General features: G+C 41.7%; 1 protein-coding gene across 2 annotated transcripts in view; it reads right to left on the bottom strand.

The window, feature by feature from the left end:
- Positions 1–22,475, bottom strand: part of LOC139963093 (uncharacterized) — a 53,878-nt gene that overhangs the window by 6,977 nt on the left and 24,426 nt on the right. The window contains exons 5-16 of one of the 2 annotated variants that reach the window (XM_071963604.1): positions 18,415–18,712; positions 16,888–17,007; positions 16,235–16,411; positions 12,296–13,066; positions 9,009–9,163; positions 6,755–6,979; positions 4,237–4,413; positions 3,189–3,396; positions 2,384–2,987; positions 1,450–1,855; positions 624–849; positions 56–379 (exon numbers count right to left, since the gene is read on the bottom strand). In XM_071963604.1, coding sequence (XP_071819705.1) covers positions 56–379; positions 624–849; positions 1,450–1,855; positions 2,384–2,987; positions 3,189–3,396; positions 4,237–4,413; positions 6,755–6,979; positions 9,009–9,163; positions 12,296–13,066; positions 16,235–16,411; positions 16,888–17,007; positions 18,415–18,712 — 3,691 coding nt within the window. The remainder of the gene's footprint in view (positions 1–55; positions 380–623; positions 850–1,449; positions 1,856–2,383; positions 2,988–3,188; positions 3,397–4,236; positions 4,414–6,754; positions 6,980–9,008; positions 9,164–12,295; positions 13,067–16,234; positions 16,412–16,887; positions 17,008–18,414; positions 18,713–22,475) is intronic. The other variant, XM_071963605.1, reaches the window with a different exon arrangement.

Below are 22,475 nucleotides of genomic sequence, written 5' to 3'. Positions count from 1 at the left end.
CTCTGACACCCAAGCCCCAAACCTCATACATGTATTATAAAATCCCTGGACTCACCCACATCTTTTCCAGTCTTCATATGTACTTTCATCATGGTAGGCTGAGTTGCCTCAACAGAATCGGGCGGGAACACTACCTCCTTTTTGTGCGGTGACATCGTAGGAAGTTGCGAAGACTGCTTCACCGGCTTGGAGGGTGGGTAGCGCTCCCTGGGGTAGTTTCCCATCAGGGCCTGCTGAAGGGTTCCTGGACCCGAATAGTTTGGACCACGCATGCCGCCGCTGGTGGCTTGCAGGGTCCTCGAAGGTTTCATGGCACCCCATGATGGCAAGTGGTGCATTCCCATGCCCTCGTTGGTTGAGAATACATCCCGCTTCATACCTACACAGGAGTATTGAATCAGACAAAGGTTTATATAGATAGGTACAAAGTTATTAAATTGCCTTCATTATTTCACTTGTTTACAATAACTCAAAAGTTGCCATGTTCACTTCTGCCATTTATCTTCAGAATTGCGTATTAATTCCAGACAGGCATTCCACTTTGTTAATAACATTCAATCCAATCCAGTATATATATCTACCACATTTATCCCATCGACTGACATACAAAACCAAACTCTCACCTTGAGGGTGCACCGGACCAGGTTGTGAACCTCTCGATCCAAATGGAAAGTTGCCCGGATGACCAGGAGCGTGAGGGGGCCCACTGGTAGGATGTGGCCTCTCGCCTTCTGGAAAGTAGCCTGACTGGCTGAACTGTGGCATGTTTGGTAGAGGACCGTCGGGCATGGGACCCTGTGGAGGTCCCGTCGTGTCTAATCTCTTCGCCACTGGACTGAATGAGTCCGCCTGTAAGAGGGGGAGGAAAGAAGTAAAGTTACTTTTCTTTATTAATTCCCAAGTAATCAAACACTGACTGATCAAGCAAGCCAGGAGTATAAAGCATATGATTTGTAGTCCTTGAAAGATAATGTCTAGGCTCTACTCCAGCTGTGGTTTTTATTCTTAAGAAACCTTGTGGAAATCACAGGTCTTTTCTTCCGGATATTGTCCAAAATGAACAAAATCAACCGACCAACACCTGTATGTAGCCTTGACATAAACGCTTGCTTATATCTCTCGCTCCACGAGCACAGTGGATGATGCTTCTGTGACACCATCAAAGGTACATGTTCTCAATATTATTTTTTTCTTTTTTCCCTCTAACAATCCTTCTCTTTATTTCATTTGCAAACCTGGTGCAAAGAGCTTACGACTCAAATGCCGTTCGTATACGGTCGGCAAATCGTAATCAAATCTCCGATATTAAACGTCTCCCGAGGTTGTGTCTATTTTGTGAAGAATTACGACTCTGTGGGTTTCTTTCTATGCCATCTGCTAGATAAGAAGCCATACGTTACTTCTGGCATCGAACCAGACATTGGATGATGATGATGATGATCAACTTACGGGTCTCTTCTGAGGGAATGGTGACGAGTTAGGATCTGGGAATCTGGTGGCTGGTTGAGATGGAGCTGCCCGAGTCATGGGAGCTCCTCCCTGCTGCTGAGTTGGTGGTGGTGGTGGCTGTTGCAGCTGCTGCGGCTGACCGCTATACTGCATGGCGACAGCTCCGGCCCCACCGACGCCACCGCTGTACGGAGGGGGCGGGTATGTCTGCGAGCTCGGCGTAGAGGCCCTCGCCCCCATGCCTTGAGCCCCGGGGAACCTATAGTTGACAGGCTGCGCCATAGGTGGCTGGAGATCCTGAGGCATGGAAGAGCTGTTGCTATTGGCCGTCGCGGCGCTGCTCATGGGTGGTGGTATCGCAGGGCCTTGCTGAGGTGGATTGTTTGGGCTCGGCGTGATGAACGACCTGGAAAGACGACACGGGAGAGGAGGGTAACGTCACAGAAGACGACAGAACGTGTGGAAACTAAGAGATGGGCGATGCAATAGGATGGGCAGGATAATTACACTGTGACAGATGAGTTTTAGGCAGAATTTCGGTCTTTATATGGACTGTTGTTAGTCCCAAGAAAAAGACAAATCTGAGTGTGATATTATTTGTCCCGGACTAACTTGACAAACTGCAACTGACAGAGGGGTCATTTCTCAAAACTTAAAAAGTGACATAGATATACAATCTGCACTAATAGCAGTGCTTTACAACATATCAAAGTGTCATTTTGTCATGCTTTTAATATATCGCAATCAACATATATCACAATTGTTTTTAAACTTCATGAGTTTTAAACTTCTTTCGCTAAAAGAAGTTAAGGGAGCAAGAGCAGCAGCTGATCAAAGCTACAGGTTAGGGAGGTGATGGTGAATACACCACAGGGAAAATTCATAGCTTCTGGACGATGACAGAAACTTAACAAAGAGGCACCGACCATCTCACCTGTCATGACTCCCTTGTTGATACTGCTGAGTCGAGTTGACATTCTGTACCATGTTGACGGAACCGGCCTGGTTGGGCCCGAGGTAAGGGTCACCGCCGGGCATCGGAGACCCCCTGTTGAAAGCCTCTGGTTTACCTCCGACCACTCCTGCTAATTCCCTCCTTCCCATCCCGTATGGGTCGGAATTGGCGGGCATGGCGCCACTGTTCCTCATGGCGTACATGTTTTGATTGTACATTTCGTTACTGGGCATGCTGTTGGTCCGATATTGCCCAGGCCCCATAGGTCCGCCGGGAGGACCCACGTAGGCATTGTTCCCTATGTTGGCATTAAAAGCAGCGGGGTTACCGGCAGGTGACATGTGGGTCGCAGTGTCCATCTCGGCGAAGGGATCCCTCACGGTGATGTTGTTGCCCATGTTGTTGGGCATCTGCGGGACTGCATTGTTGGACATGGGCCCCCTGGGCGGGCCGATGGGTGGGTACATGGGCATCTGGTTTGGATACGGTGCATACCCTGGCTTGCTGTGCCTCTGGCCGTACTGATCGTACGGAACGTTGTTGAACATCTGACTGCCGATGACACCAGGCTGAGCATTGGCTCCTGTAAGTGAGAGAGCAAAGAGCAAAAATCAATCTCAGAATCTATTGTAACTACCTCAGGGCCCGTACCACTACATTCTCCCACACCTTTCATTACTAAGCAACACTTGCAAAATGTGCTTTCTTCTCTTTCTCTCCTTTTATTCCCCCCCCCCCACGTCCTCCCCCAACAGGACGGACGTGGACCCCCTACCCCCCTTACCGATTTTCTTGTTCTTCTTATCCTTCTTGTTTCCGCTGGTGTCAATCTCTGCTATGATGTGGCTGGGGTCGAGGCCGTTCCTCTCGTAGAAGCACTCGTAGGGTAACAGGTAACGGATGTAGTTTTTCTTGAGGGTGTAAGCTGCGCTGTTGGAATTCCCGATGGCAAGTGTGCTGGCTATTTGTTTCCACTGTTTGCTCTTTGAAACCTGCATCCAAATAAAAAAGAATAAAAAATTATTTCAAAGTCATGTCTGAACCAAAAAAATAGCTAAAAAAGTAATATATGTATGAAATATGAATTTTTGTCTCAATGTCTGAACTAAAAATAGCAAAGAAAGTATCATAAGAATGAAAATATGAATTTTTGTCTCAGTGTCCGAAATAAAAATATAGCAAACTAGGAAAACATATGAATGAAAATATGAAAATGAAAATATGAATGGAAAAAACAAAACCCCCAAAATGGGCGAACTGTTTACAAAGGGGCTTTTGACAATAGAAGAAAATCAAATAATGGTTTCAAAACAAGTGACAAGAATATAATAGGCGTAAAGCAAACACAAGAATACAGTATAGGAAAGGACTGACAAGAGGAAGAAAAACGGGCGAGAGCGGACTTGGATCAAGATGGTAGAGCTAGAAGCAGAGGAACACATCCCGTACCACAAACACCAGTGAAGATTGAAATGCATATCAAATGTTACAAGACATCTCGTGCTCAATCTAGCTATCTAAATTAAGGTTGGAACTTGGGAACCTCAATCAACCTTGGGTATACCAAACTCCTTTTTAACACATCATTGTTTCCAGAATTTATTTCACAACCAGCAAAACCTATTTCTTAATTTATTTCTGATGTACAAATAGCTCCTAAGTGATGTCACAGGATCGACCTACAGTATGGAACACATACAAACCCCAAAAGGGGTGGACTTGGGGGGGGGAGGGGTAAGGGGGTAGGCATGGCTGCTTAATCTTCCAACAACAGGACTGTTAAATAAAGAGAACCCTTCAAAACTGTTTTTTTAGTTGTTAAGAATACATACCTTTACGACTCCTCCTTTCTCCTTGACCAGAAAATACAACCTAAACAGATCTAAGACGTGCGATGCCACTTGTGGAGTGTTTTTGATGGGTTGCCCTCGGTCGTCCATGAACTTCAACAGGCCATCTAAAAAGACTTTGCGGTTTGGATCGTCCGAGAGTTCGTAGAGTTTCAAGACCTGCAGGGAGGGGGGGAAAAAAACAAAAGACTTTATAGTTGAGGAATAGCAGAGAAGTAGCGCTATGCTGCAACGTTGCATCGTTGTGTCTCGTTTTTGTTTCTTTCAATCACGGACGAATAGAGATGGAAAAGGTCTGGATGAAATCGATGAGTGTGAAAACTAGCAACCGACTCCCAACCCACGAATCTCTCTTGTAAAAGATGTGTCCAGGCGACCCGAACGTTTACTTTTTGGATACACCATATTTTACTCTCTCACTCGGTGCGAACAGTTCGACAGATTGTCCTTGTCTCATTTACTGCCATCATATCTGGAGTCACTGTTGGTAGGTTTTGGAAAATGCCAATCGAACTAACAGAAAGAAGCTAGTTTGAAGACGCTTGCCGACTGTCTGACATCCCCCCCCCCCCAAAAAACGCACCACCAGACTCAAAGATTCCCACAATTCTGATGAACATGATAAGCTATGGCTATGCTTCACACTCATTTTTTTTCTCTCCACCCAAACATGCACATTTTAGCACATAACTTGACCACAATCCCTTGGCAGACAATTAACCATCTATGCGTTATTTTTTTTCACATTTATGACAAAGATAATCGCGAACATTTGCAGGATACATCAGGTGTGCAGCACTAGACTTATAAGGGATCGGTATTTCATTTTCACAAGTGACAACATATTTACTGAAGGTATCAAGGACCGGAACTATTGCCTACTAATTATGCTAACTTTATGCTAGAAAGTCAACGAATGGTCACAAATGTTCTTACTCCAAAAACCATTAACCATGGCAACCATTAACCATGGCAACCTCTCAGTTCATACATAACCCTGTTTCGAAGCAATTTCATAATTTTTCTAATTTAGCACTGACTGCTTAATAACTCGGGTGGCTCCAAACCTCCAGAAACTTTCTATCAAAAAAAGTTTGAGCAATTTTTAGTTTTTTCAAAACTTGTGCAGGCAATGTTAGCAACAACCCATAAACATGTAAATGCTATGGTAAGGGACAGATATTATGTGCTAGCGTTCGGCACGAAGGGTGACGTCAAGTTTTGAATATAAACCAGCTGCTAAAGCCATTCCACATCAGAATGATGAGACTGACACACTGGATCATGGAGCTACGAGAACTGACGTCACCACTGGGAGGAGACAAGTTGGAGAGCAAACTTCCACTGATTCATCATCGCAAGAGACGTGATTGCTTTATGACTCACGACTTGCCTGCAGCTCCTCATCAGATTTTAAAATAACAGTGTATTTTTACTCGCCTGTCTTGAGATTAAACCGAACATACCGAGCATGGCTTAACATGCCTCCGAGTGAAAGGGCTTTGTGGAATTGAGACTGACATTTCAGTCACTGAAGGGACAAAAGAAGGGAAGAGAGGGTGGGGGAAGGGGGGAGGGAGGACACAAGATCTCCCTGTGGCGAAATAAGTGTGTCCCAATTTGGCAGAGAGGTACACCAACAATTTTATTTGTCACGCATGAACATTGTCTTGTACTTCCACGCCACCGTGAACTTGACATAATTTGCTCCACTTTCCCCCGATGATTGTCTTTCATAACATTATTTCACTCTCTACGACATGCACAGAACAAATACAACGATCTCTACAGAAACCCAAATGGAAACACTCCTACTAGTCCAAAACGACATGCAATCAGCTGATAACTAGCTTGAACGGTACATGACACCTACGACTCCCGCCCCGATTCTTTTATGCTAAACAGGCTAACACAGGGTACATCTGTACTGACAGTACTGCTTGGTTCAGACAAATATCTCATGTTGCCTCTTTGAAAAGCAAAACAAGGTATAAAATCCAGATACAGCTTGCATCATAAATTCACAACAACCCCACAAAAAAATATGACACAATTCAGTCAAATGGCCTAAAGTATGCTGCTTTCAAATATTTTCAAAGCATTCTGAAGGCAGGAAAGTTGGTTCACAGCACGGATACATGTCTTAAAGAACATGACAAGACAAAGTGCTCTGGCTGTTAATAAACAGTGATTTTAAGGTCGACAGACAGAGACATCCCAACAACTGCTAATCTCTGCTGTGTTCTCTTCACCGTAATATGCACTTGAGAAATGAGAAACCATCTCGTCAGTTTTGTTGCATCTTGTCAAAACGGATGTCTAAAATCTTGGGAAAATTTGTTACATTTGACATCAAGGTTATACCCTTGGGCTTCACCACACATTCATAGCACATATATATACATACATATATACTGATCTAATTAACTGGCCATTTGTTTCTACTTGTTTTTGAACGTTCAGATTCAAGTTATTCTATCCATGCCACCCAGTCGCTTACCTTCCTGTTCAGCACAAGTCCGTTGCTAGTGCCGTCAGTGGTCTTCTTCTGTTGAATGACTTGGTTGATCGGCCTGGGGGTGGGCGTCCCCACGCTGGGCGGGATCGGACTAGCTGTCCCACTGGTGACGTCCTCTTGCGAGGACTTGCTGAGAGTACTGGGAGACGCCATGGGTGACGGCTGGTTCAACGTGGGAGGAAGCTGTGGCAAGGAATTTGCTTCCATCTGGAAATGGTTGATATGAATAAAATATGAATTTATGGAAAAAAATTTACCAGAGTTGGCTTTTTATGTCTGTCACATCCAGTTTATAAATCAGTCAAAAATCTGATCCATACAAGTTACAAATTGTCTTGTTCAAAGCAAGATCTGATTGATATTATTTTACTGTTTGCCAATAACACAGGAAGGGAGTGAGACCACTGACCATTATGGATAAAAAATAAATTCATCTGCCCCCTCCCCTTCCCCTCCAACAAAACAAACTCACCCCACCCACCCTCTCCCCACTTAGTGTTCTTGCTTACACACTTCAGAATTTTGTTAAAACTTTTATTCCCCCCCCCCCTCATCAATTTGTGGTGTTGAGTGGGGGGAAGTGAACTAAATTACACTGCTACGCCTTGGTCAATTTACCTGCCAGACTCTGTGCCCAAACATTTTACTCACCGAAAGAAGGCAGCTCAAGGCCATGTACTTCTTTAATAAATGCAAAGAGTACACCCCAACCCATGTCTATAATGAACTACAGAAATCCATTCGGATTATCTAGAATCCAAAGGTTTTCCAGAAGCGATACTCGCCCTACCAAGTGTTGAAGCAAAATACTGGCACAATTTACTTTATTTATTTTTCTTTAATTAATTAATTAATTAATTTTTTTTTTTTTTCGTTGTGAGAAAGTAAGTTAAAACATGGATTTCTGACATTCGAAAGTTTGATCCCTGTTGAACTTGTTATAAATATTTTCCTGGAAAAATTGACAAAAGTATATACAAAAGGTTGATCACCCTAATACAAGCATAATCATGTCAGCCTGCCAAAATTAAAACTTCTTTTCAAACGATTAGGTTTTGATCACTCTGTCACTTTTAGTCATTAATGGCCAGCCAATAATAGCAACTTCCTTGCCAAGTCATTCTTAAATCAATCTGCTTCTCCGTATATTACAAACATCCTCTCTTTTGAGTCAAATTGTTGTAAAAGACTCCTTCTTCTTATAATTGTTAGGGATGTACAAGAAGGAAACAAAGAAACCATTGTTCATTTTATTCATTGTTTAGAGATACACAAATAGAACACAAAGGAAACTAATGTTCCTTTCAAAAACAAAATGGACAGCTACAGGTCGGGTTCTGATAAATGCTTTTTGTTCACTACACGTGGACTTTTACATCGTCAGTCAAGACAAATGAAAAAAAAAAAAGTGGAAATTTGAATAAATTTGGATAATTGGATTTTTGCCACTCTCCAATATGAAGGGAATTATCTTGTCTCCGTCAAACTTCATTCCAATTAATGGGGTAAAAGCAGAAAATCGTGGTAGCGAAAATAGGGAAGGTTTGAACTTTTCAAGTTTGCACATGAACTAATAATGAGGCTTGTTTTAGTCTGATCAATTGTAACCTCATTTTTACTACTACAAGCTTGATAAAATTTACTTTGATCAGTTCGATCAATTTGATAAAATAATACATGTATGCTTGATGCAATTGTTTAACCAATTGAAATTGTTTGCTTGATCAAACTGAATTTGATAAATTCGATCAGTGTGAGCTAGATCGACTTTGTTGACATCATGTGACCTTTGACCTCTACAAAATCTCGATAGGATTCTTGCACTCACCAAGCTGGATCAACATACTACGTATCAAGTCCAAGAGAAATGTACCTCTTGTGTTATCTTCTTGTGTTTACAAGATTTTCAGACTTTAAGTTAAATGTTGACTGTACAAAGTATGAAGTCTATCCACCATTAACTTTTTTAGTTACGGTATTTACAAGCAAGTATTCACACACACACACACACACACAGACGCCATCATCGCAGAAAATTCCTCTTGCCTCCGGCAAGGAATCAAAGCTTGAAAATTTAATCCCGGTCAGACTGAGTTAGCCGTGTTTAGTTTGCCATGTTAACGCCTCAGTACGTGGCCCATGGGCTTCATTTCAATCGAAAGTTCCCGGATATAGGAACCCTGGCTCTCGTGGACCACCCCTCGACAACTCCACCTATTACTTTGGGTCTACTCACTTTGATTTGTTGCGGCCCATCGTCGTTCTCTGTCTTGATGATGGAGGTCGTGGAAGGGGACTGACTAGGAGGTAGCTGTTCGCTCATGCTGTTCACCGTATTCGGGGTCGACACTGGCATCGTGATGCTCTGCGTTACAGACGTGCTTCTCGTGTCTGTCAAAGAATGAGGAAGCGAAATGGAAGATTATGCAATGCGTCTGCGATTAAAGGGTTTTTTTTCTTGCCTTTTCTCACCTAGTTGGGACAATTTTTTATATACTGTGATGTCATGTCCTGCTTCAAAGCACTGGTGTTGTCAGTACGAGCTGCAGTATGAATATCATGTTTCTATCAGATCAAGGTTAGGGAACTGTTTGTACTGTCAATACCAGTGCTTTGAAGCATGATATTAGAGAACAGTTTAGAGAGGTATTAGCATTAGGAAACTGTCCCAACTGGCTGCTTTTCTTGTTCACCAACTGAATATTCATGAGTCTCCAGACTATACTCAGAATAATTTTTGGCACGTTTTACTGTTCATTGTCTAGCATAACCACAGGTAAAAATAAAAAAGCAAATGGAAAAATATTCCAAAAACAATCGCCTCCTGCTTCATTATTTGTTACTACTAATGACCCACTTTGAATAATTAAGAATAACAAAGCAGAATTGTAAATCATAAAATGGGATTTTGAAATGACAAAATCTCTATATACTCATCAAACATCAATGAATAAATATGATCAGAGTCCTTATGGGTGTGTCTGGACACTAACTGTACCCTACGTGAGTACTGTACAGACGATTATGTACGTCCCTCCCAGAAGCAATACAAAACATCGCTGAGCGTAGACTTTTGTATTTTCTAGAAGAAAGTTTATAATGCGTTCCAAATCTGTCAAGGACACACGATGGTCGATTTCAACCTTGGATGGCTTTCTATTCATATTCCACTACTTCTAAGAATCTTGGAAAAAGAAACATTTTTGACCCAGTTATTTCCAGAGCTTGATTGGATCTGACATACTGTATATAATAAACGGTTAAAGCCGAGATCATTGAGGAACCCACATAACATATCAAATTTTGCCTTGAACGAGCACGACAGACAATGCAATTTACTAATTCATTTCTTAACAACAATCTATATTAACACAAAAACAAATAACAAAACAAAAATTGTACAGTTGCATACTTATTGACGTATGGCATATTATCATGAAAATATTTCTGTCAGGAGTTAAATCTAAGTTACATCTGAGACATTTGAAGATTTCAGTCTACCACACGTAGTGGTGAGGTACACTATATATATAAGATTTAACCACAACAATTTATCGTCTAAACAGCGGAAAATGCTATTTTCCCAAAAACTGATCAAGTTGGTGCAAACTTTTTGCACAAGAATAGTACACAGACAAGAGTGAAGAAAACCAATATCATTTCTGTCCACGTTCCAAAATGAAATACCTTTGTTTTAAAGCTTCCTAAAAAAAACTTCCCATTCAGAAATTTATACTCTATATAATATTTCCATATTGCATTAAATATGACACTGTCCAGTCACTAAACGACTGACTTGAAAAAGAACCATGCTGAAATAATGAATTACATAAAATAACCAATAATACCATATATGCAAACTATTATAAATGAAAACCTTTGAAATTTGCATTCATGTGCCCCCGTCCACCCCACCAAACCCCCACACACAAACGTTCAACCCATTTAATAGATTACTGAAGATATTTATCACAGTTTGAGAAATAAAATGCATAAGATCTGCAAGCAATATTTGGCACAAATCAAATTTATTTGTGATTTGGGGATAAAGCTGAACAAAATGTAGTTGACCTTGGATACAACAAGTTTTAAAGTTGCAAACCGTCTATGTCAGAAGAAACATGCCATTGAAAAAAATTGCTTAACAAGACAACCTACTGAGTGAAAGCCTTTCTGAATGCAAAATGTGATATCAATTATGCTACGGGAGGAAACAAAATTAACACAAACATGTTCAGATTCTGGTCAAAGACAGAGGACAAACTGTTGTGACGCTGCGCTACCTCTTTAAACACAAAACGCTAATCAACTGCCAGGTACCACTACTGAAACCTGTAAACTCCCACTTGAGTGCTTATACGGTATTAAAGTGCCCATCGTAGTAGATTCAAACTCATTCACGAACGGTATCGGGATCCCATCACTCCCTGCATTCCATTATAAATACTCACAGACCAAAAAACCCAAACTTCAGACTGCTTCATTGATCCCTGTCAGTGCTGGCAGGTATTGTTATACCAGCACATTATAAGGTATGATGAGATCAACTTCTTCCAAATATTTTCATATTTTTGTATAACTGTAGCTCTTTTGCAAAAGTAAACATGAATATCTAGGGTGTCAACATGTAACACTGTACACAGGGGTCCTTTTAGTAAACACAGCCAGAGGAATCATGAGATTTCGAAAGTATAACTGGGAATATATGTGCATGCACTGGTGGCTATGACCTGCTGTCAGTTAATGGAGACTAGTACTACTGTAACTTAGTGCAGCCAAATCTTGGCACGCTAAAAGACAGCTCTTCAACTTTTCAAAAGTACTACTACTACTACCAGGGTTATGATCCTACAAAGTTTTCATTAGTTTTAATTATTTAATTAGTTTTAATGGAGACATACACTGTTTCCATGGAATGCTTACAATGCTTCAATGGTAACTGTGCTCACGCAAATTGTGAAGTCTGAATCCAAACTCAAACACTAAAATATAAATCTCCATTCCATGCACCAAAGCGCACACCAACAAATGTCAAATCCAAACCAGGGAATAAATTTATGCAAGTTTTGCATCCCCAAATGCTATGCGAAAATTGTCAAATTTGCTATACATGTCCAGAGAAGGTGTGTATAGCATACTTTTTTTCTTTTTACAATGGAACATAGTTTTTTATATGAGAGAAAATTCTGAGCCTCCAATAGCTGATACACGAAAGTTGTAACCACCTGATCTCTTGAGCCATACCTGTTTACTGTAGCTCCTCCATATACACATAGTTATATACTTTTGTACATAACTAACTTACATGATATATCAGATTTAATTCAACAAAAAGTACTCTCGTTTTGACTTTCAGAAACGTCTCACGAAGCCCCTGGGATGGACTCGCGCACCCCCTGGGGGTTCATGCACCCCAGTTAGGTAACCCCTGATATTCACAATACTGATCACATGACAAAGTGCTAGACAGCAAACATTGACCAAACATACAACATACAAAGGTCCAAAGAGATTCCCACTCACCAGTGATGGAGTTGCCGGTGGAAATTACCGTCGTGCTCGTGTGTGTAGAGGAGCTGGTTAGATTCTGGGTAGTAGTACAAAGAGATGACGTGGTGACAGCAGGCTGCTGGTGAGGCTTCTGCCTGTCGAATGCTGCTGCTGTTACCCCTGACCCCGCTGGGAAAGAATTTGTTTGTTCGTATGGCACTTCTGATTTGAATGGTTGCCCCGGCACGTGGTGCATCGGACTCTGCTGCTGTGGGTTGGAGTTTTGTTGCGAAGGTGGCCAGGGTTGCTGCTGGTGCTGCTGCTGTGGCAGAGGGTAGGGAGGAAGGTAACTGCCGGGTTGCCTCGAGTCACCGGGCATCATGTTCGGCTGTCCTATACTGGACGGAGGCATACTGGGAGGACCCCTCATACCAAACCTTTGTGCATTCGGGCCACCGTAGGGCCCGTCCAGTCTCTGAGGTACATTCCCATGTGCATTTGGCATTTGGGGCTTGTAGCCCATACCACCCCCGCCAGGTCCCCCTCCACCACTGTAGTTTGGAGGGAAATGATTACCACCTGAATTCAAACTGATATTCCCACCAGCCGAGTTCATGGCCCTCATGGAGGCAGCTGGATCCGGCCCAGGGCCTCCCATACTATTGGAGTTGAATTCATTACATTGTTGCTGCGAGTTGCCATAGTGGTCCCCCATGGCTCGTATTCTGTCAAAATTTCCCATTGCACTTGAAGTTCCGTACGGAGTGGTCGGTCCACCTCTGAACCCTGGCCGGCCCATGGCACCTGCAAGCAAGGAAAAGAGGAGACGGTTTATAGATAGGATGCGGAGACTGACAGAGTATTTCCAACGACTCCACGTAAAGAAACTTCAACGAAAAACTGTTCACCAACACCTCCCTGTCTGAACAACTTTTTACATTTTATTTTATAATTTTAAAAACAACAAGCCAACTGTAACATGATGCAACTAGTCAAGACATCAGCAAATCATAAAAAAAGTACTTTTCGGGTTACCTCCACTCGCCCCCCCCCTCCCCTTTTCTGCCTCGCATCTCTTGTATCCCTGGTGCTTAGCAACACTCTGCAACATTCTACATTTCCTATCTTTCCAATTTCACCCTTGTTCTTATCGGGGATATACAGGACTTTTGAAGAGAACTTCTTCCAAAATGAGTCACCATTACACCTCTGTCAATCAAGGGTCAACAAAGCAGCTCATCTTCATCACAAATTTGAGACGAAACTTTTATTTGTAACGCTGCAGTAAAATCTAGGTACTTTGTCGTGGGATTAAAGCATCGAAAAAAGTCCGAAAACCGGAGAATGATCCCAGACGACTCTAATGATATCCAAGTAAACTGCATAGTCACTCTCTGTTCATAAAATAATACACTTATCAATTCCTTTCAATATAGTTTTTGTATTTAGCTATCTGATCCATAAAGACTACTTCAGTGTATACTGCAGTTATTTTGAAAAGAATATACCGCCTCTGCTCTACTCACAATCAATCTTTCAACCACCTAATTGACCCTCTCCAAATTTGGGGGAAAAACAAATTTTTTTTTTTATCGGTGATGATCCTGGGACCCACAGGATCAGTAAAAGTTCATCAAAAGTACAGATTCACACAATAGGACTGATACGGACAGCGCCCTCTTTCCAAACGCAGGACAGAGCCCCATTGTCCTTCCTACTGACCTAACTTTCTGCATAACAACATGTTCCTCCAACCGTTTGAAACGTGAACAGATAATTTCCGTAAATCGACAGTTTTAATGAAATTAATTTGCAATAGTTACAGTGAATTTGTAGATGGCAAAATACGATTGAACATTATACGATGAAGACGGCGGCACATTCCTCCCCAGTGAGATGTGATCGTGACTGCGTCCTTGCGATGGGTGGATTTTAGATACTGTATTTATTACATTTGCAAAAGCAGCACTGAAACCACAGATTGCCACATCTATTATTACAGAGCCTGCACCATCGTCCCCGTTCATTCGTCTGAAAGATTCTCATTCGGAACCATCCTCCGGGACGCTATGCGCGAGGCATGCGTGTTACGCTAATTTTCCATGCCTCCTCGCTGCGACCAAACAACAATTACTTGACGTGCGTGCTTGACAGCGACCGACAGGAAGGGAAATCCAATTATTTTCCTGTTTCATGATACATACTGTATGGATACATGCTATATCTACTGCCTTCTACAGTATTAGAATGTAGGAGAGCAGACTTCAATGATTTCTAGCTTCAGCTTTTTCGTCATTTAGCAGCCTTCTTGCATTTAGAACTTTAGAAATTTGTTGGCAGTTTCGCAAGCTGACCAGCATTCATTAAAATGATTGAAACTGATCAAAATGAAGGGTCGGTCGGTCCCCTTATGGAGTTTTTTCACAAACTGAATCATTAGAGATTCACACCTGAAAATGTCATGACCCCGACACTTCTTGCCACCAGGACCAGAGCAATCAACTCAAAAACTTTTTGAATCCCCCAATGGCCTCTTACCCTGCCCACTCACCCCCCAAAAAAACAGGACAAAAAAAAATGTTTTCACTGTTTAAACTGCAAATTGACTGGTAATGATAGTCAACTGAATTGCTAAGGGATATTATTTGCAAATTTTACCCCATAATAATGCAGAACTGCTTAATTAAGGTTAGCCATAGTGGTTGCAGTAGCCAGTGGATGAATTGTACAATTTACGATAAAGCATACAACGTGCAGGGCCAGTGAAGAAACATCAAGACTTCAAGCCGAGACCTACCAGACTGCAACATCCCAGACGTACCAAGCCTATCACACTGTCATATAGCAGACGTACCAAGCCTACCAAACTGTCATATAGCAGACGTACCAAGCCTACCAAACTATATAGCAAAAGTACCGAGCCTACCACACTGTCATTTAGCAGACGTACCAAGCCTACCACACTGTCATATAGCAGACGTACCAAGCCTACCACACTGGCATATAGCAGACGTACCAAGCCTACCACACTGTCATTTAGCAGACGTACCAAGGCTACCACACTGGCATATAGCAGACGTACCAAGCCTACCACACTGGCATATAGCAGACGTACCAAGCCTACCACACTGTCATATAGCAGACGTACCAAGCCTACCAAACTGTCATATAGCAGACGTACCGAGCCTACCACACCTGTCATATAGCAGACGTTCCAAGCCTACCACACTGGCATATAGCAGGCATACCAGGCCTCTCCCACTTGGCACGTAGGAGTTGTCTGAAACTGACATTGTCACAAACTGTCTCAGGGTTAAATAACCAAACTGATTGCACCTGTCTTGCGCGAGTTTTGTATATTTTTTTCACAGAGCGTTGCAGCCACACAGAACGAGAGAAAATTGTTGGGAGAGTAACGTGGTTATGAAACACAAACGAAGAAGGAATAATGGGCAAACTACGGGATAGAAAAACGGGCAAAGATACAAGAGCAACGAGAGTTGCCCGGGGAGCAGGCTGCCGACGGTTACGATAAGTTTAGACAACAACGTGCGTGCATGCATGAAAACTGATCATTGAAATTATATGAACTGAGGAGGGATAAAACTGACATGGGATTGGGGAGAGGACATGTATGGTAATATTGTGACGAGCATGGAAGATTACTTCCTTGGCAGTTATTGTATTAAAAACAAAAATTCAAATGTTAGGCCTCTCATTTGGACAAAAGTGTCGTTATTTGCTTACAACCAAGCGGTGATCTGTATGTGCCGCTGTCCATGCAAGTGCAAAGCAGATTATTTTTTGTTAAATATTTTCTTCTCTCTTGTCTTCTTTCAATGATGAAAAGAGGTAAGACATTGAGGGGGGGGGGGAGGGGGGTGACTGACCCTAATGAAACAAAAGAGATTCTACAGGTGGGGAAGGGAGGGGGGTGGGGGGAAAGAGACAGAGGGAATAGTGTTTTATTACCTGGCGAACCATAAGGATTCTGTTGGTAGTTTACAAAAGACACCTGGTTCTGGTTGCATCCTGGCGATTGATTTGGGTACCTAGTCATACTTGAGTAGGAGGAGTAGGAGGAGCTGCCGTATGGTGGGGGCCTACTGTTCTGTGGATAACCACCGCCGCTCATCGGCATTTGGTTCCCTGATTGGAACAGAAAAAGCACCAAGGTTTCAGCATGAACCATGACTACAGATGTGTAATCCTAACCAGGAAGGATTATTTTTTGCATTATCCCCACACTTCTCCCACCACCACCCAACACCTCTCCCCTTCCCCCATCCCAAAATAAAATCACACACACACACCACATCAGGAGTGTCACCTGTTGCAATCAATTACATTACAAACAAATGGCAATTTTGAGTCGCTTTTGGAAGGTAAATGTACACCTCCACCATTCTGACAAAACTTCCTTCCCACTAATGGTGATGTCTGGTTTCTTCCTCTACACTTTTTTAAATTTTTTTTTTTTTTTTTTAAATTTAATGTTTATAATTTATTATTTTTTTATTTTTTTTTTATTTAGCAAAGATGGTCAGGGTTTGACTCTCTCACTAAGGCTGGTTAGCAAAAACCAACAAAAAAATGCTTGGTATTTGTTTAATTTTATAATGTACCTTTCATATCAGGATGTTGTTGCTGCACACTGGGACTCTGGCTGAGTCTGTCTGCTCCCTTGTTGTCTTGGTGATTGCCAGGAGGCAGCGTCATCTGAGGTTGTGGAGTACCAGATCCACCTGCAGAAAAATCAAGGGTACGGAATATTAGTTGAAGCAAAATCACTCCATTAGCGAGATGACCAAACACTTTTAATGTCTGCAATTCCTGGAATATTTTGAATTGATACTTGATCATTTGGAGAAAGTACCTGAAGTTGGACTACCCAGATTTATATGTTAAGTGCTGTGTATGCCTGTCATCATAATTACCACAGCAGTGCAAAGAGAGCCAGGATGCACATCTTGATGACATCTTGTCACCTCAGTCCCTCCCACCCTCTCTCCCTCCCACACTCACTCCTCCCCTATCCCCCCCCCTCTACATTTACAATATGATCATCCAACCACCATTTTGACAATATGCTCTAAGCTCTCTGAGCAGCATCAATAATTTAGTATTGTTCTCCAGTGGCAGATTACGACCGGCGGTATCGCTTCTTCTTTCGTGCTTCAGGAGTAATTTCGGAAGACTCAGTTCAAGACAAACCGACGCTGGCCTTATTAGAATACTACCTACAAGAGTGCTTTCCACTTTTCCCTAAATTCGAGACACAAAGAGGCATTAAAGTCTAGCAATCCACCATAAGCAGAGAAAAGTGCATCGTTACGTCAAGATACTGTTGATATATTTAGACGGCTGAGTGGGTGCTCTTCGTTTAAGCTTTCCGAGGGAAAATGTCACCGGTAAGCGAATACTCCTTACAGAGTGTTCTGCAACCGTTACCAAATTTGGTGTGACCGCAACCGATCCATCTTTATATCCGCGGCGAGTGTAACGTTATCCTGCATTGATGATGGCACAGTTAGCAGTTTTATTTAGAAAATAGGTGCAACATTATAACCCAGAAACTGATTCATATTCTATGATATCCTACACTATGAAAAAAAAAACATACACATATGTTGCACACCTTTTGGAGAAAAATAAATAAAATTTGATGAGGTTGATTTATAGAACATTGCAATTAAAAAAAAAAAAAAATTATGAGGTAAATTTATTTCAAATGCAGACATGTATAATAAGAATATGATGTTGGTATCCTGCTGAAACTTTCATTCATATCTCCCAAGCCATCTCCCAGATATATGTTTGTTATAGCAACAGTGAACTCATAGCAAACAAATGTCGCAAATGTAGAACTATAAAGATATCCTTGCTTTAAGAAAATTAAAACTTTGAGTTTAAATTTCTGTTTTACAGGTGGTTTCCCCTCCCCCCTCCTCTTTCTGTACATTAACACATTCGTGCTCACTGGTATCCCATATATATGCCTTGCATGCCCTGTAGTGATAAGTTAGAATCATACAGTATCTATTGACATAGTTCCTGCTTGCTTCAAGTTCACTTGTCTTTAAACCTCAAATGATCATCTCAAAAACCTTGACAAAACATGTCTCAAAAGCCTGGTTAGGGAAACAACTTACTATTGGCACTTGCTGGCGACTGAGATGTTCTGGATACCAGGCTGGCTGGCGACCCCACCGGAGAAGGGGCGGGTTTGACCGCGGCACCAGACGATGGCGGTCCTACCGGGGTCGGTGGTTGGGAGGGTGGATTACTACCTGGTTCCACTTTCGGCTTGGTGTCTACGGGGGCCACAGCCGATGCCGTCTGATCTGATGAGTTCGGTACGGGCTGGCTATTTACAGGTGCAGCATTTGACGACGTTTGGTTACTTACGTCGCCCTCTGTAGGCAGGTCGTCGATACAACCCGACAGATCCTGTCAAAGGCAAAAAAAAAAAAAGAACTCAATGACGTTACTTTTCAGAGTTCTGAAATAATCGTCAACAGAAAAAAACAAAGTGGACTATAATGACAGAAAGTACATACAAAAGGAAGGGGAAACCCCGAAGACCTCAATAGGGTGAACTAATAGATGTATTCTACAAAAAACAGCAGTCTATCTCTACATACAGTCAATACAGTCCTTTACGGAAGAGTGATTTTGTTGTTTTATTATCGTTTTTCTTTGCCCAGTCTGACAGTGACAGATCTATAAGAACTGTGTTCCATTCTCCATTCAAACTGTTTTTTAAAATTTTCTTAAAAATAAAACACATTTATTGATGCCTGGATACAGTGTTTTTGAGTCAATCTGGAAAGGGCAGGGTTAAGCTGTAGTCAGTCAATTGAAGTTCTCGCTTAAAATACATCTCACAAAAATTTAATTTCTGTACGATATTACAGAGTGAAATAATTTATGATGTTTGAATACTGGAAATTCATTTTAAGAACAAATCAATTTTCAATTGACAAAAAAGAAAGGAAAAAAAACAGTTATGATATTTTGCCACATCATGCTGACCAAACTCCTGTCCATAATATAGAGAGAGAGAGCTAATTGCCAACAGTGTCAGCAAATTTAACAGGACAATTTTACTTAGGGAAACTATGGGGCTAATTAAAGATCAATTTGGTTAAAGAATCTGGAAGGTGTCGATGTTGTTTAGGTTTGAATAAGGGCATTGTGTCCAAAAAGAAGGACACTGAGAAGGCTGCAGCAAAGCTGCGTAGGTCACCGAGGAGGCTGCAGCCAGACTATGTAAGACATACACTTGTACTATTGCAGTTTCACATGCGTGCTGGTCTGCAGAGATAATTTCTATGGTCAGCCTAGCTGCAGGGGAGTTTCACAGCTGCTCCTGCAGCCTTGCTTCCTTGCCACTGTGCTGAACAAACAAAGTGTAATCAGGTTCAGTACAAAACTCTGTAAGGTATGGTCAAAATACAGACAAAAACTGACCAAGCTAAATCATTCATTTAAAGTTACATGCCAATTGGTGGACAAAAACTTTCCACACAGCATCTTGCCATCGACCGAGTCACTCTCTTAGATTTTTCCATTGAGTGAATGGTAACAGTGTAAGCCATTTTAGAAATTAAGCAGAACAGCTTCGCAACATTCCGTTGCCCGGACACGACTCAAATTTTATTTATACAGTATATCTCTGATGGCTTTCCAAAGTTTCTTTTGAAATGAAAACTTAACCAAAATCCAACAGCTCAACTTCAAGTGTACCGGTTAATGGAAAGTATGGATCGAACAACATCAAAAAAACATGTTCAAAAACTAATTCAAAACGATACTTGAAAGGAGGAACAACAATTTCCAACGAGTGCTTTGTTGAAATTTATGGGGAGTTTGAAATCGCTCTGAAATGGTTTCTCCCACTTGAGTCCGTTTCTCATCTTCTACAAATTTCGTCTGCAATTTCAATACCACCGATTTTCTTGTCCTCCCTCCCCTTCTTTCGGTACAGCGGAAAATCGGTTGTAATCACATGACAATCGCGATTCATGAGGCAAGTATTACCTAGAGTATTAAAGTGCATGGAACATATGAAATGGCCCTACTGTACCTGAAGAGAGTAACAAGTTCTCTTTACAAAGGGTTTTTACAATGTAACTACACTGTAAATGCTATTCAAATGTCCTCTATAGGAAATCTGAGGCTGGCTGGAAATTTGCCAACTACAGTATTCAGACACTGGTTGATGATGATGTTGGTTTAATGGTGCTCTCAAACTGACCCAGTTCACTATTACAGAGGAGACATTTGCTACCTCTTTCAAAGCCACGATATTGATCTCTCCAGTAGATATATATATATATTGCAGCCAGATGGTACCTTGAATACACAACTGTACAGGCTGGCAAATGTTAAAGGTGGGGGTGTACTCTGATAAACAAATATAGCTTCTCTGGCATCCACAGATAAAAAGATGGTTGCTATGGACAGTGTCCATCCCTTCTTAACTGTGTGGTAAAGGGACCTTATTTTATGTACCATGTTTGTCCCTTTATAGCACCCCAGATAGGATGACACGACATAACTACACACCACCTATAATAATAGACAGTTTAATTTAACCAGAGTGCCTGTGCAGTGCAACTACAGTCTTGTTCACATTGGAGAACTCTGAGGGGAGGGAAGGGGAGGGGAGGGAAGGGGAGGGGAGGGGAGGAAGGGGAGGGGAGGGGAGGGGAGGAAGGGGAGGGGAAGGAAGGGGAGGGGAGGGGAGATCTCAACAAGGATTTTGATCTTACATGTTTGCAGTTTGAACACTTAGGGATGACAGAAAATGGGCCAAAACGTTTGGCAAGAAGGACATTCTCATGATTGTGTTTACTATGCCATAGTCACTAATGAAAGGTTTCTTCTGTCGAGACTGGAGTTATACTGGTTATTTGGTTACATTTATGTTCCAACAGATATGTAAACATCTCTTCAAGACGGACGGAAAAGTGCATTATTCGAGCAAAGAACCGGTGAAAGAGAAGTGCGGTATATAAACAAGTTTAATTGACTTGAGACAAGTCAAACCCAATCTCACCGATACGGATGCACCTATCCTACTTCCTATTTGAGACTCAAGGTTGATTTCTGTCATTAACTGACAAATCTAATTACAAACCAAACTGAACCTTTCTTCCAGTGAGAGATGAAACATTTTGCAACCTTTTCACCACAACACATAGCACTTACCTATCTCTCGTGGGAAATTCAGTCACATATTCATCATAGAATCACACGGTATGTTACCATGTTACCCGCACAACCGGCTGCTTTAAGGAAGCACTGATTAGCCAATGTTACTTTCTGCCCTTCCCACTCTAATTACATCATGTACACATCTCCATATTTGCTTTGTGGTGGGTTCCCATAGATTATTCATAAACTAAACGACGACATGAAAACCGTTCCCAGGAACATTTGAAATTTATGCAAACAACTGAAACATCATTGAATAACTTTGAAATAGTCCAGGCTACATAATGTGGTAGTCCGAGTGACCCCTAAAACAACATTTAATCAATTCGATTATCAACACAAACAAAACGATCCATTATTCTACAATCCTTATAGGTACACACACCTTCGTATAGCAAAAGAATCACACCATCACTACTACCATGTACTTTCCCCAAAAACGTTTAACCTGGACTCATGCAGAGATCTAGTGAACGAAGAAATTCAAACCAAAACAAAAGCTGTCCCTTTGTTATTGTTTTGGTCGAGATTGAAAGCATTGATCATCGGGTCATTGGCAGTACATCGACGTGATTGTGTGACTATCATTCATCCACAATAGCACTGGGGAAAAAGAGATTTTTTTTCTTCTTATCCGTCCGAGATTGAATGCATGATGGTGCTTAAATCGGTCAACCATATCGGGATATTGGTTACATCCTAATCTGTGACCCACAGAGTCACTCTCTCCCTCTTGGTACTGGAAGAAATTTTGGCTTTCTTGTAATTATGGGACCCTCTTTGTCATGTGTACATGCACACACCACCATTGGAACCGAATCAAACCTACTTGTAAAAGAAATCTCCCATTTCGTTCAATGCTTTTGTTTCCTTCAAACAACTATTTCTTCAAAAAAATCAGTGGAAACTATACCAATGTCTCACACAACATTCAGTATTTGGTCAAAGTTTGGTAAGTACTCTTTAAAACTGTTTTGTTGTGCTCGACAAC

This window comes from Apostichopus japonicus, chromosome 21 (genome assembly GCF_037975245.1).
Source record: "Apostichopus japonicus isolate 1M-3 chromosome 21, ASM3797524v1, whole genome shotgun sequence".
In the NCBI taxonomy this organism is placed as follows: domain Eukaryota; kingdom Metazoa; phylum Echinodermata; class Holothuroidea; order Aspidochirotida; family Stichopodidae; genus Apostichopus; species Apostichopus japonicus.
Note: the sequence above shows the minus strand (reverse complement) of the source record. Positions and strands in the feature narration are given on the sequence as shown.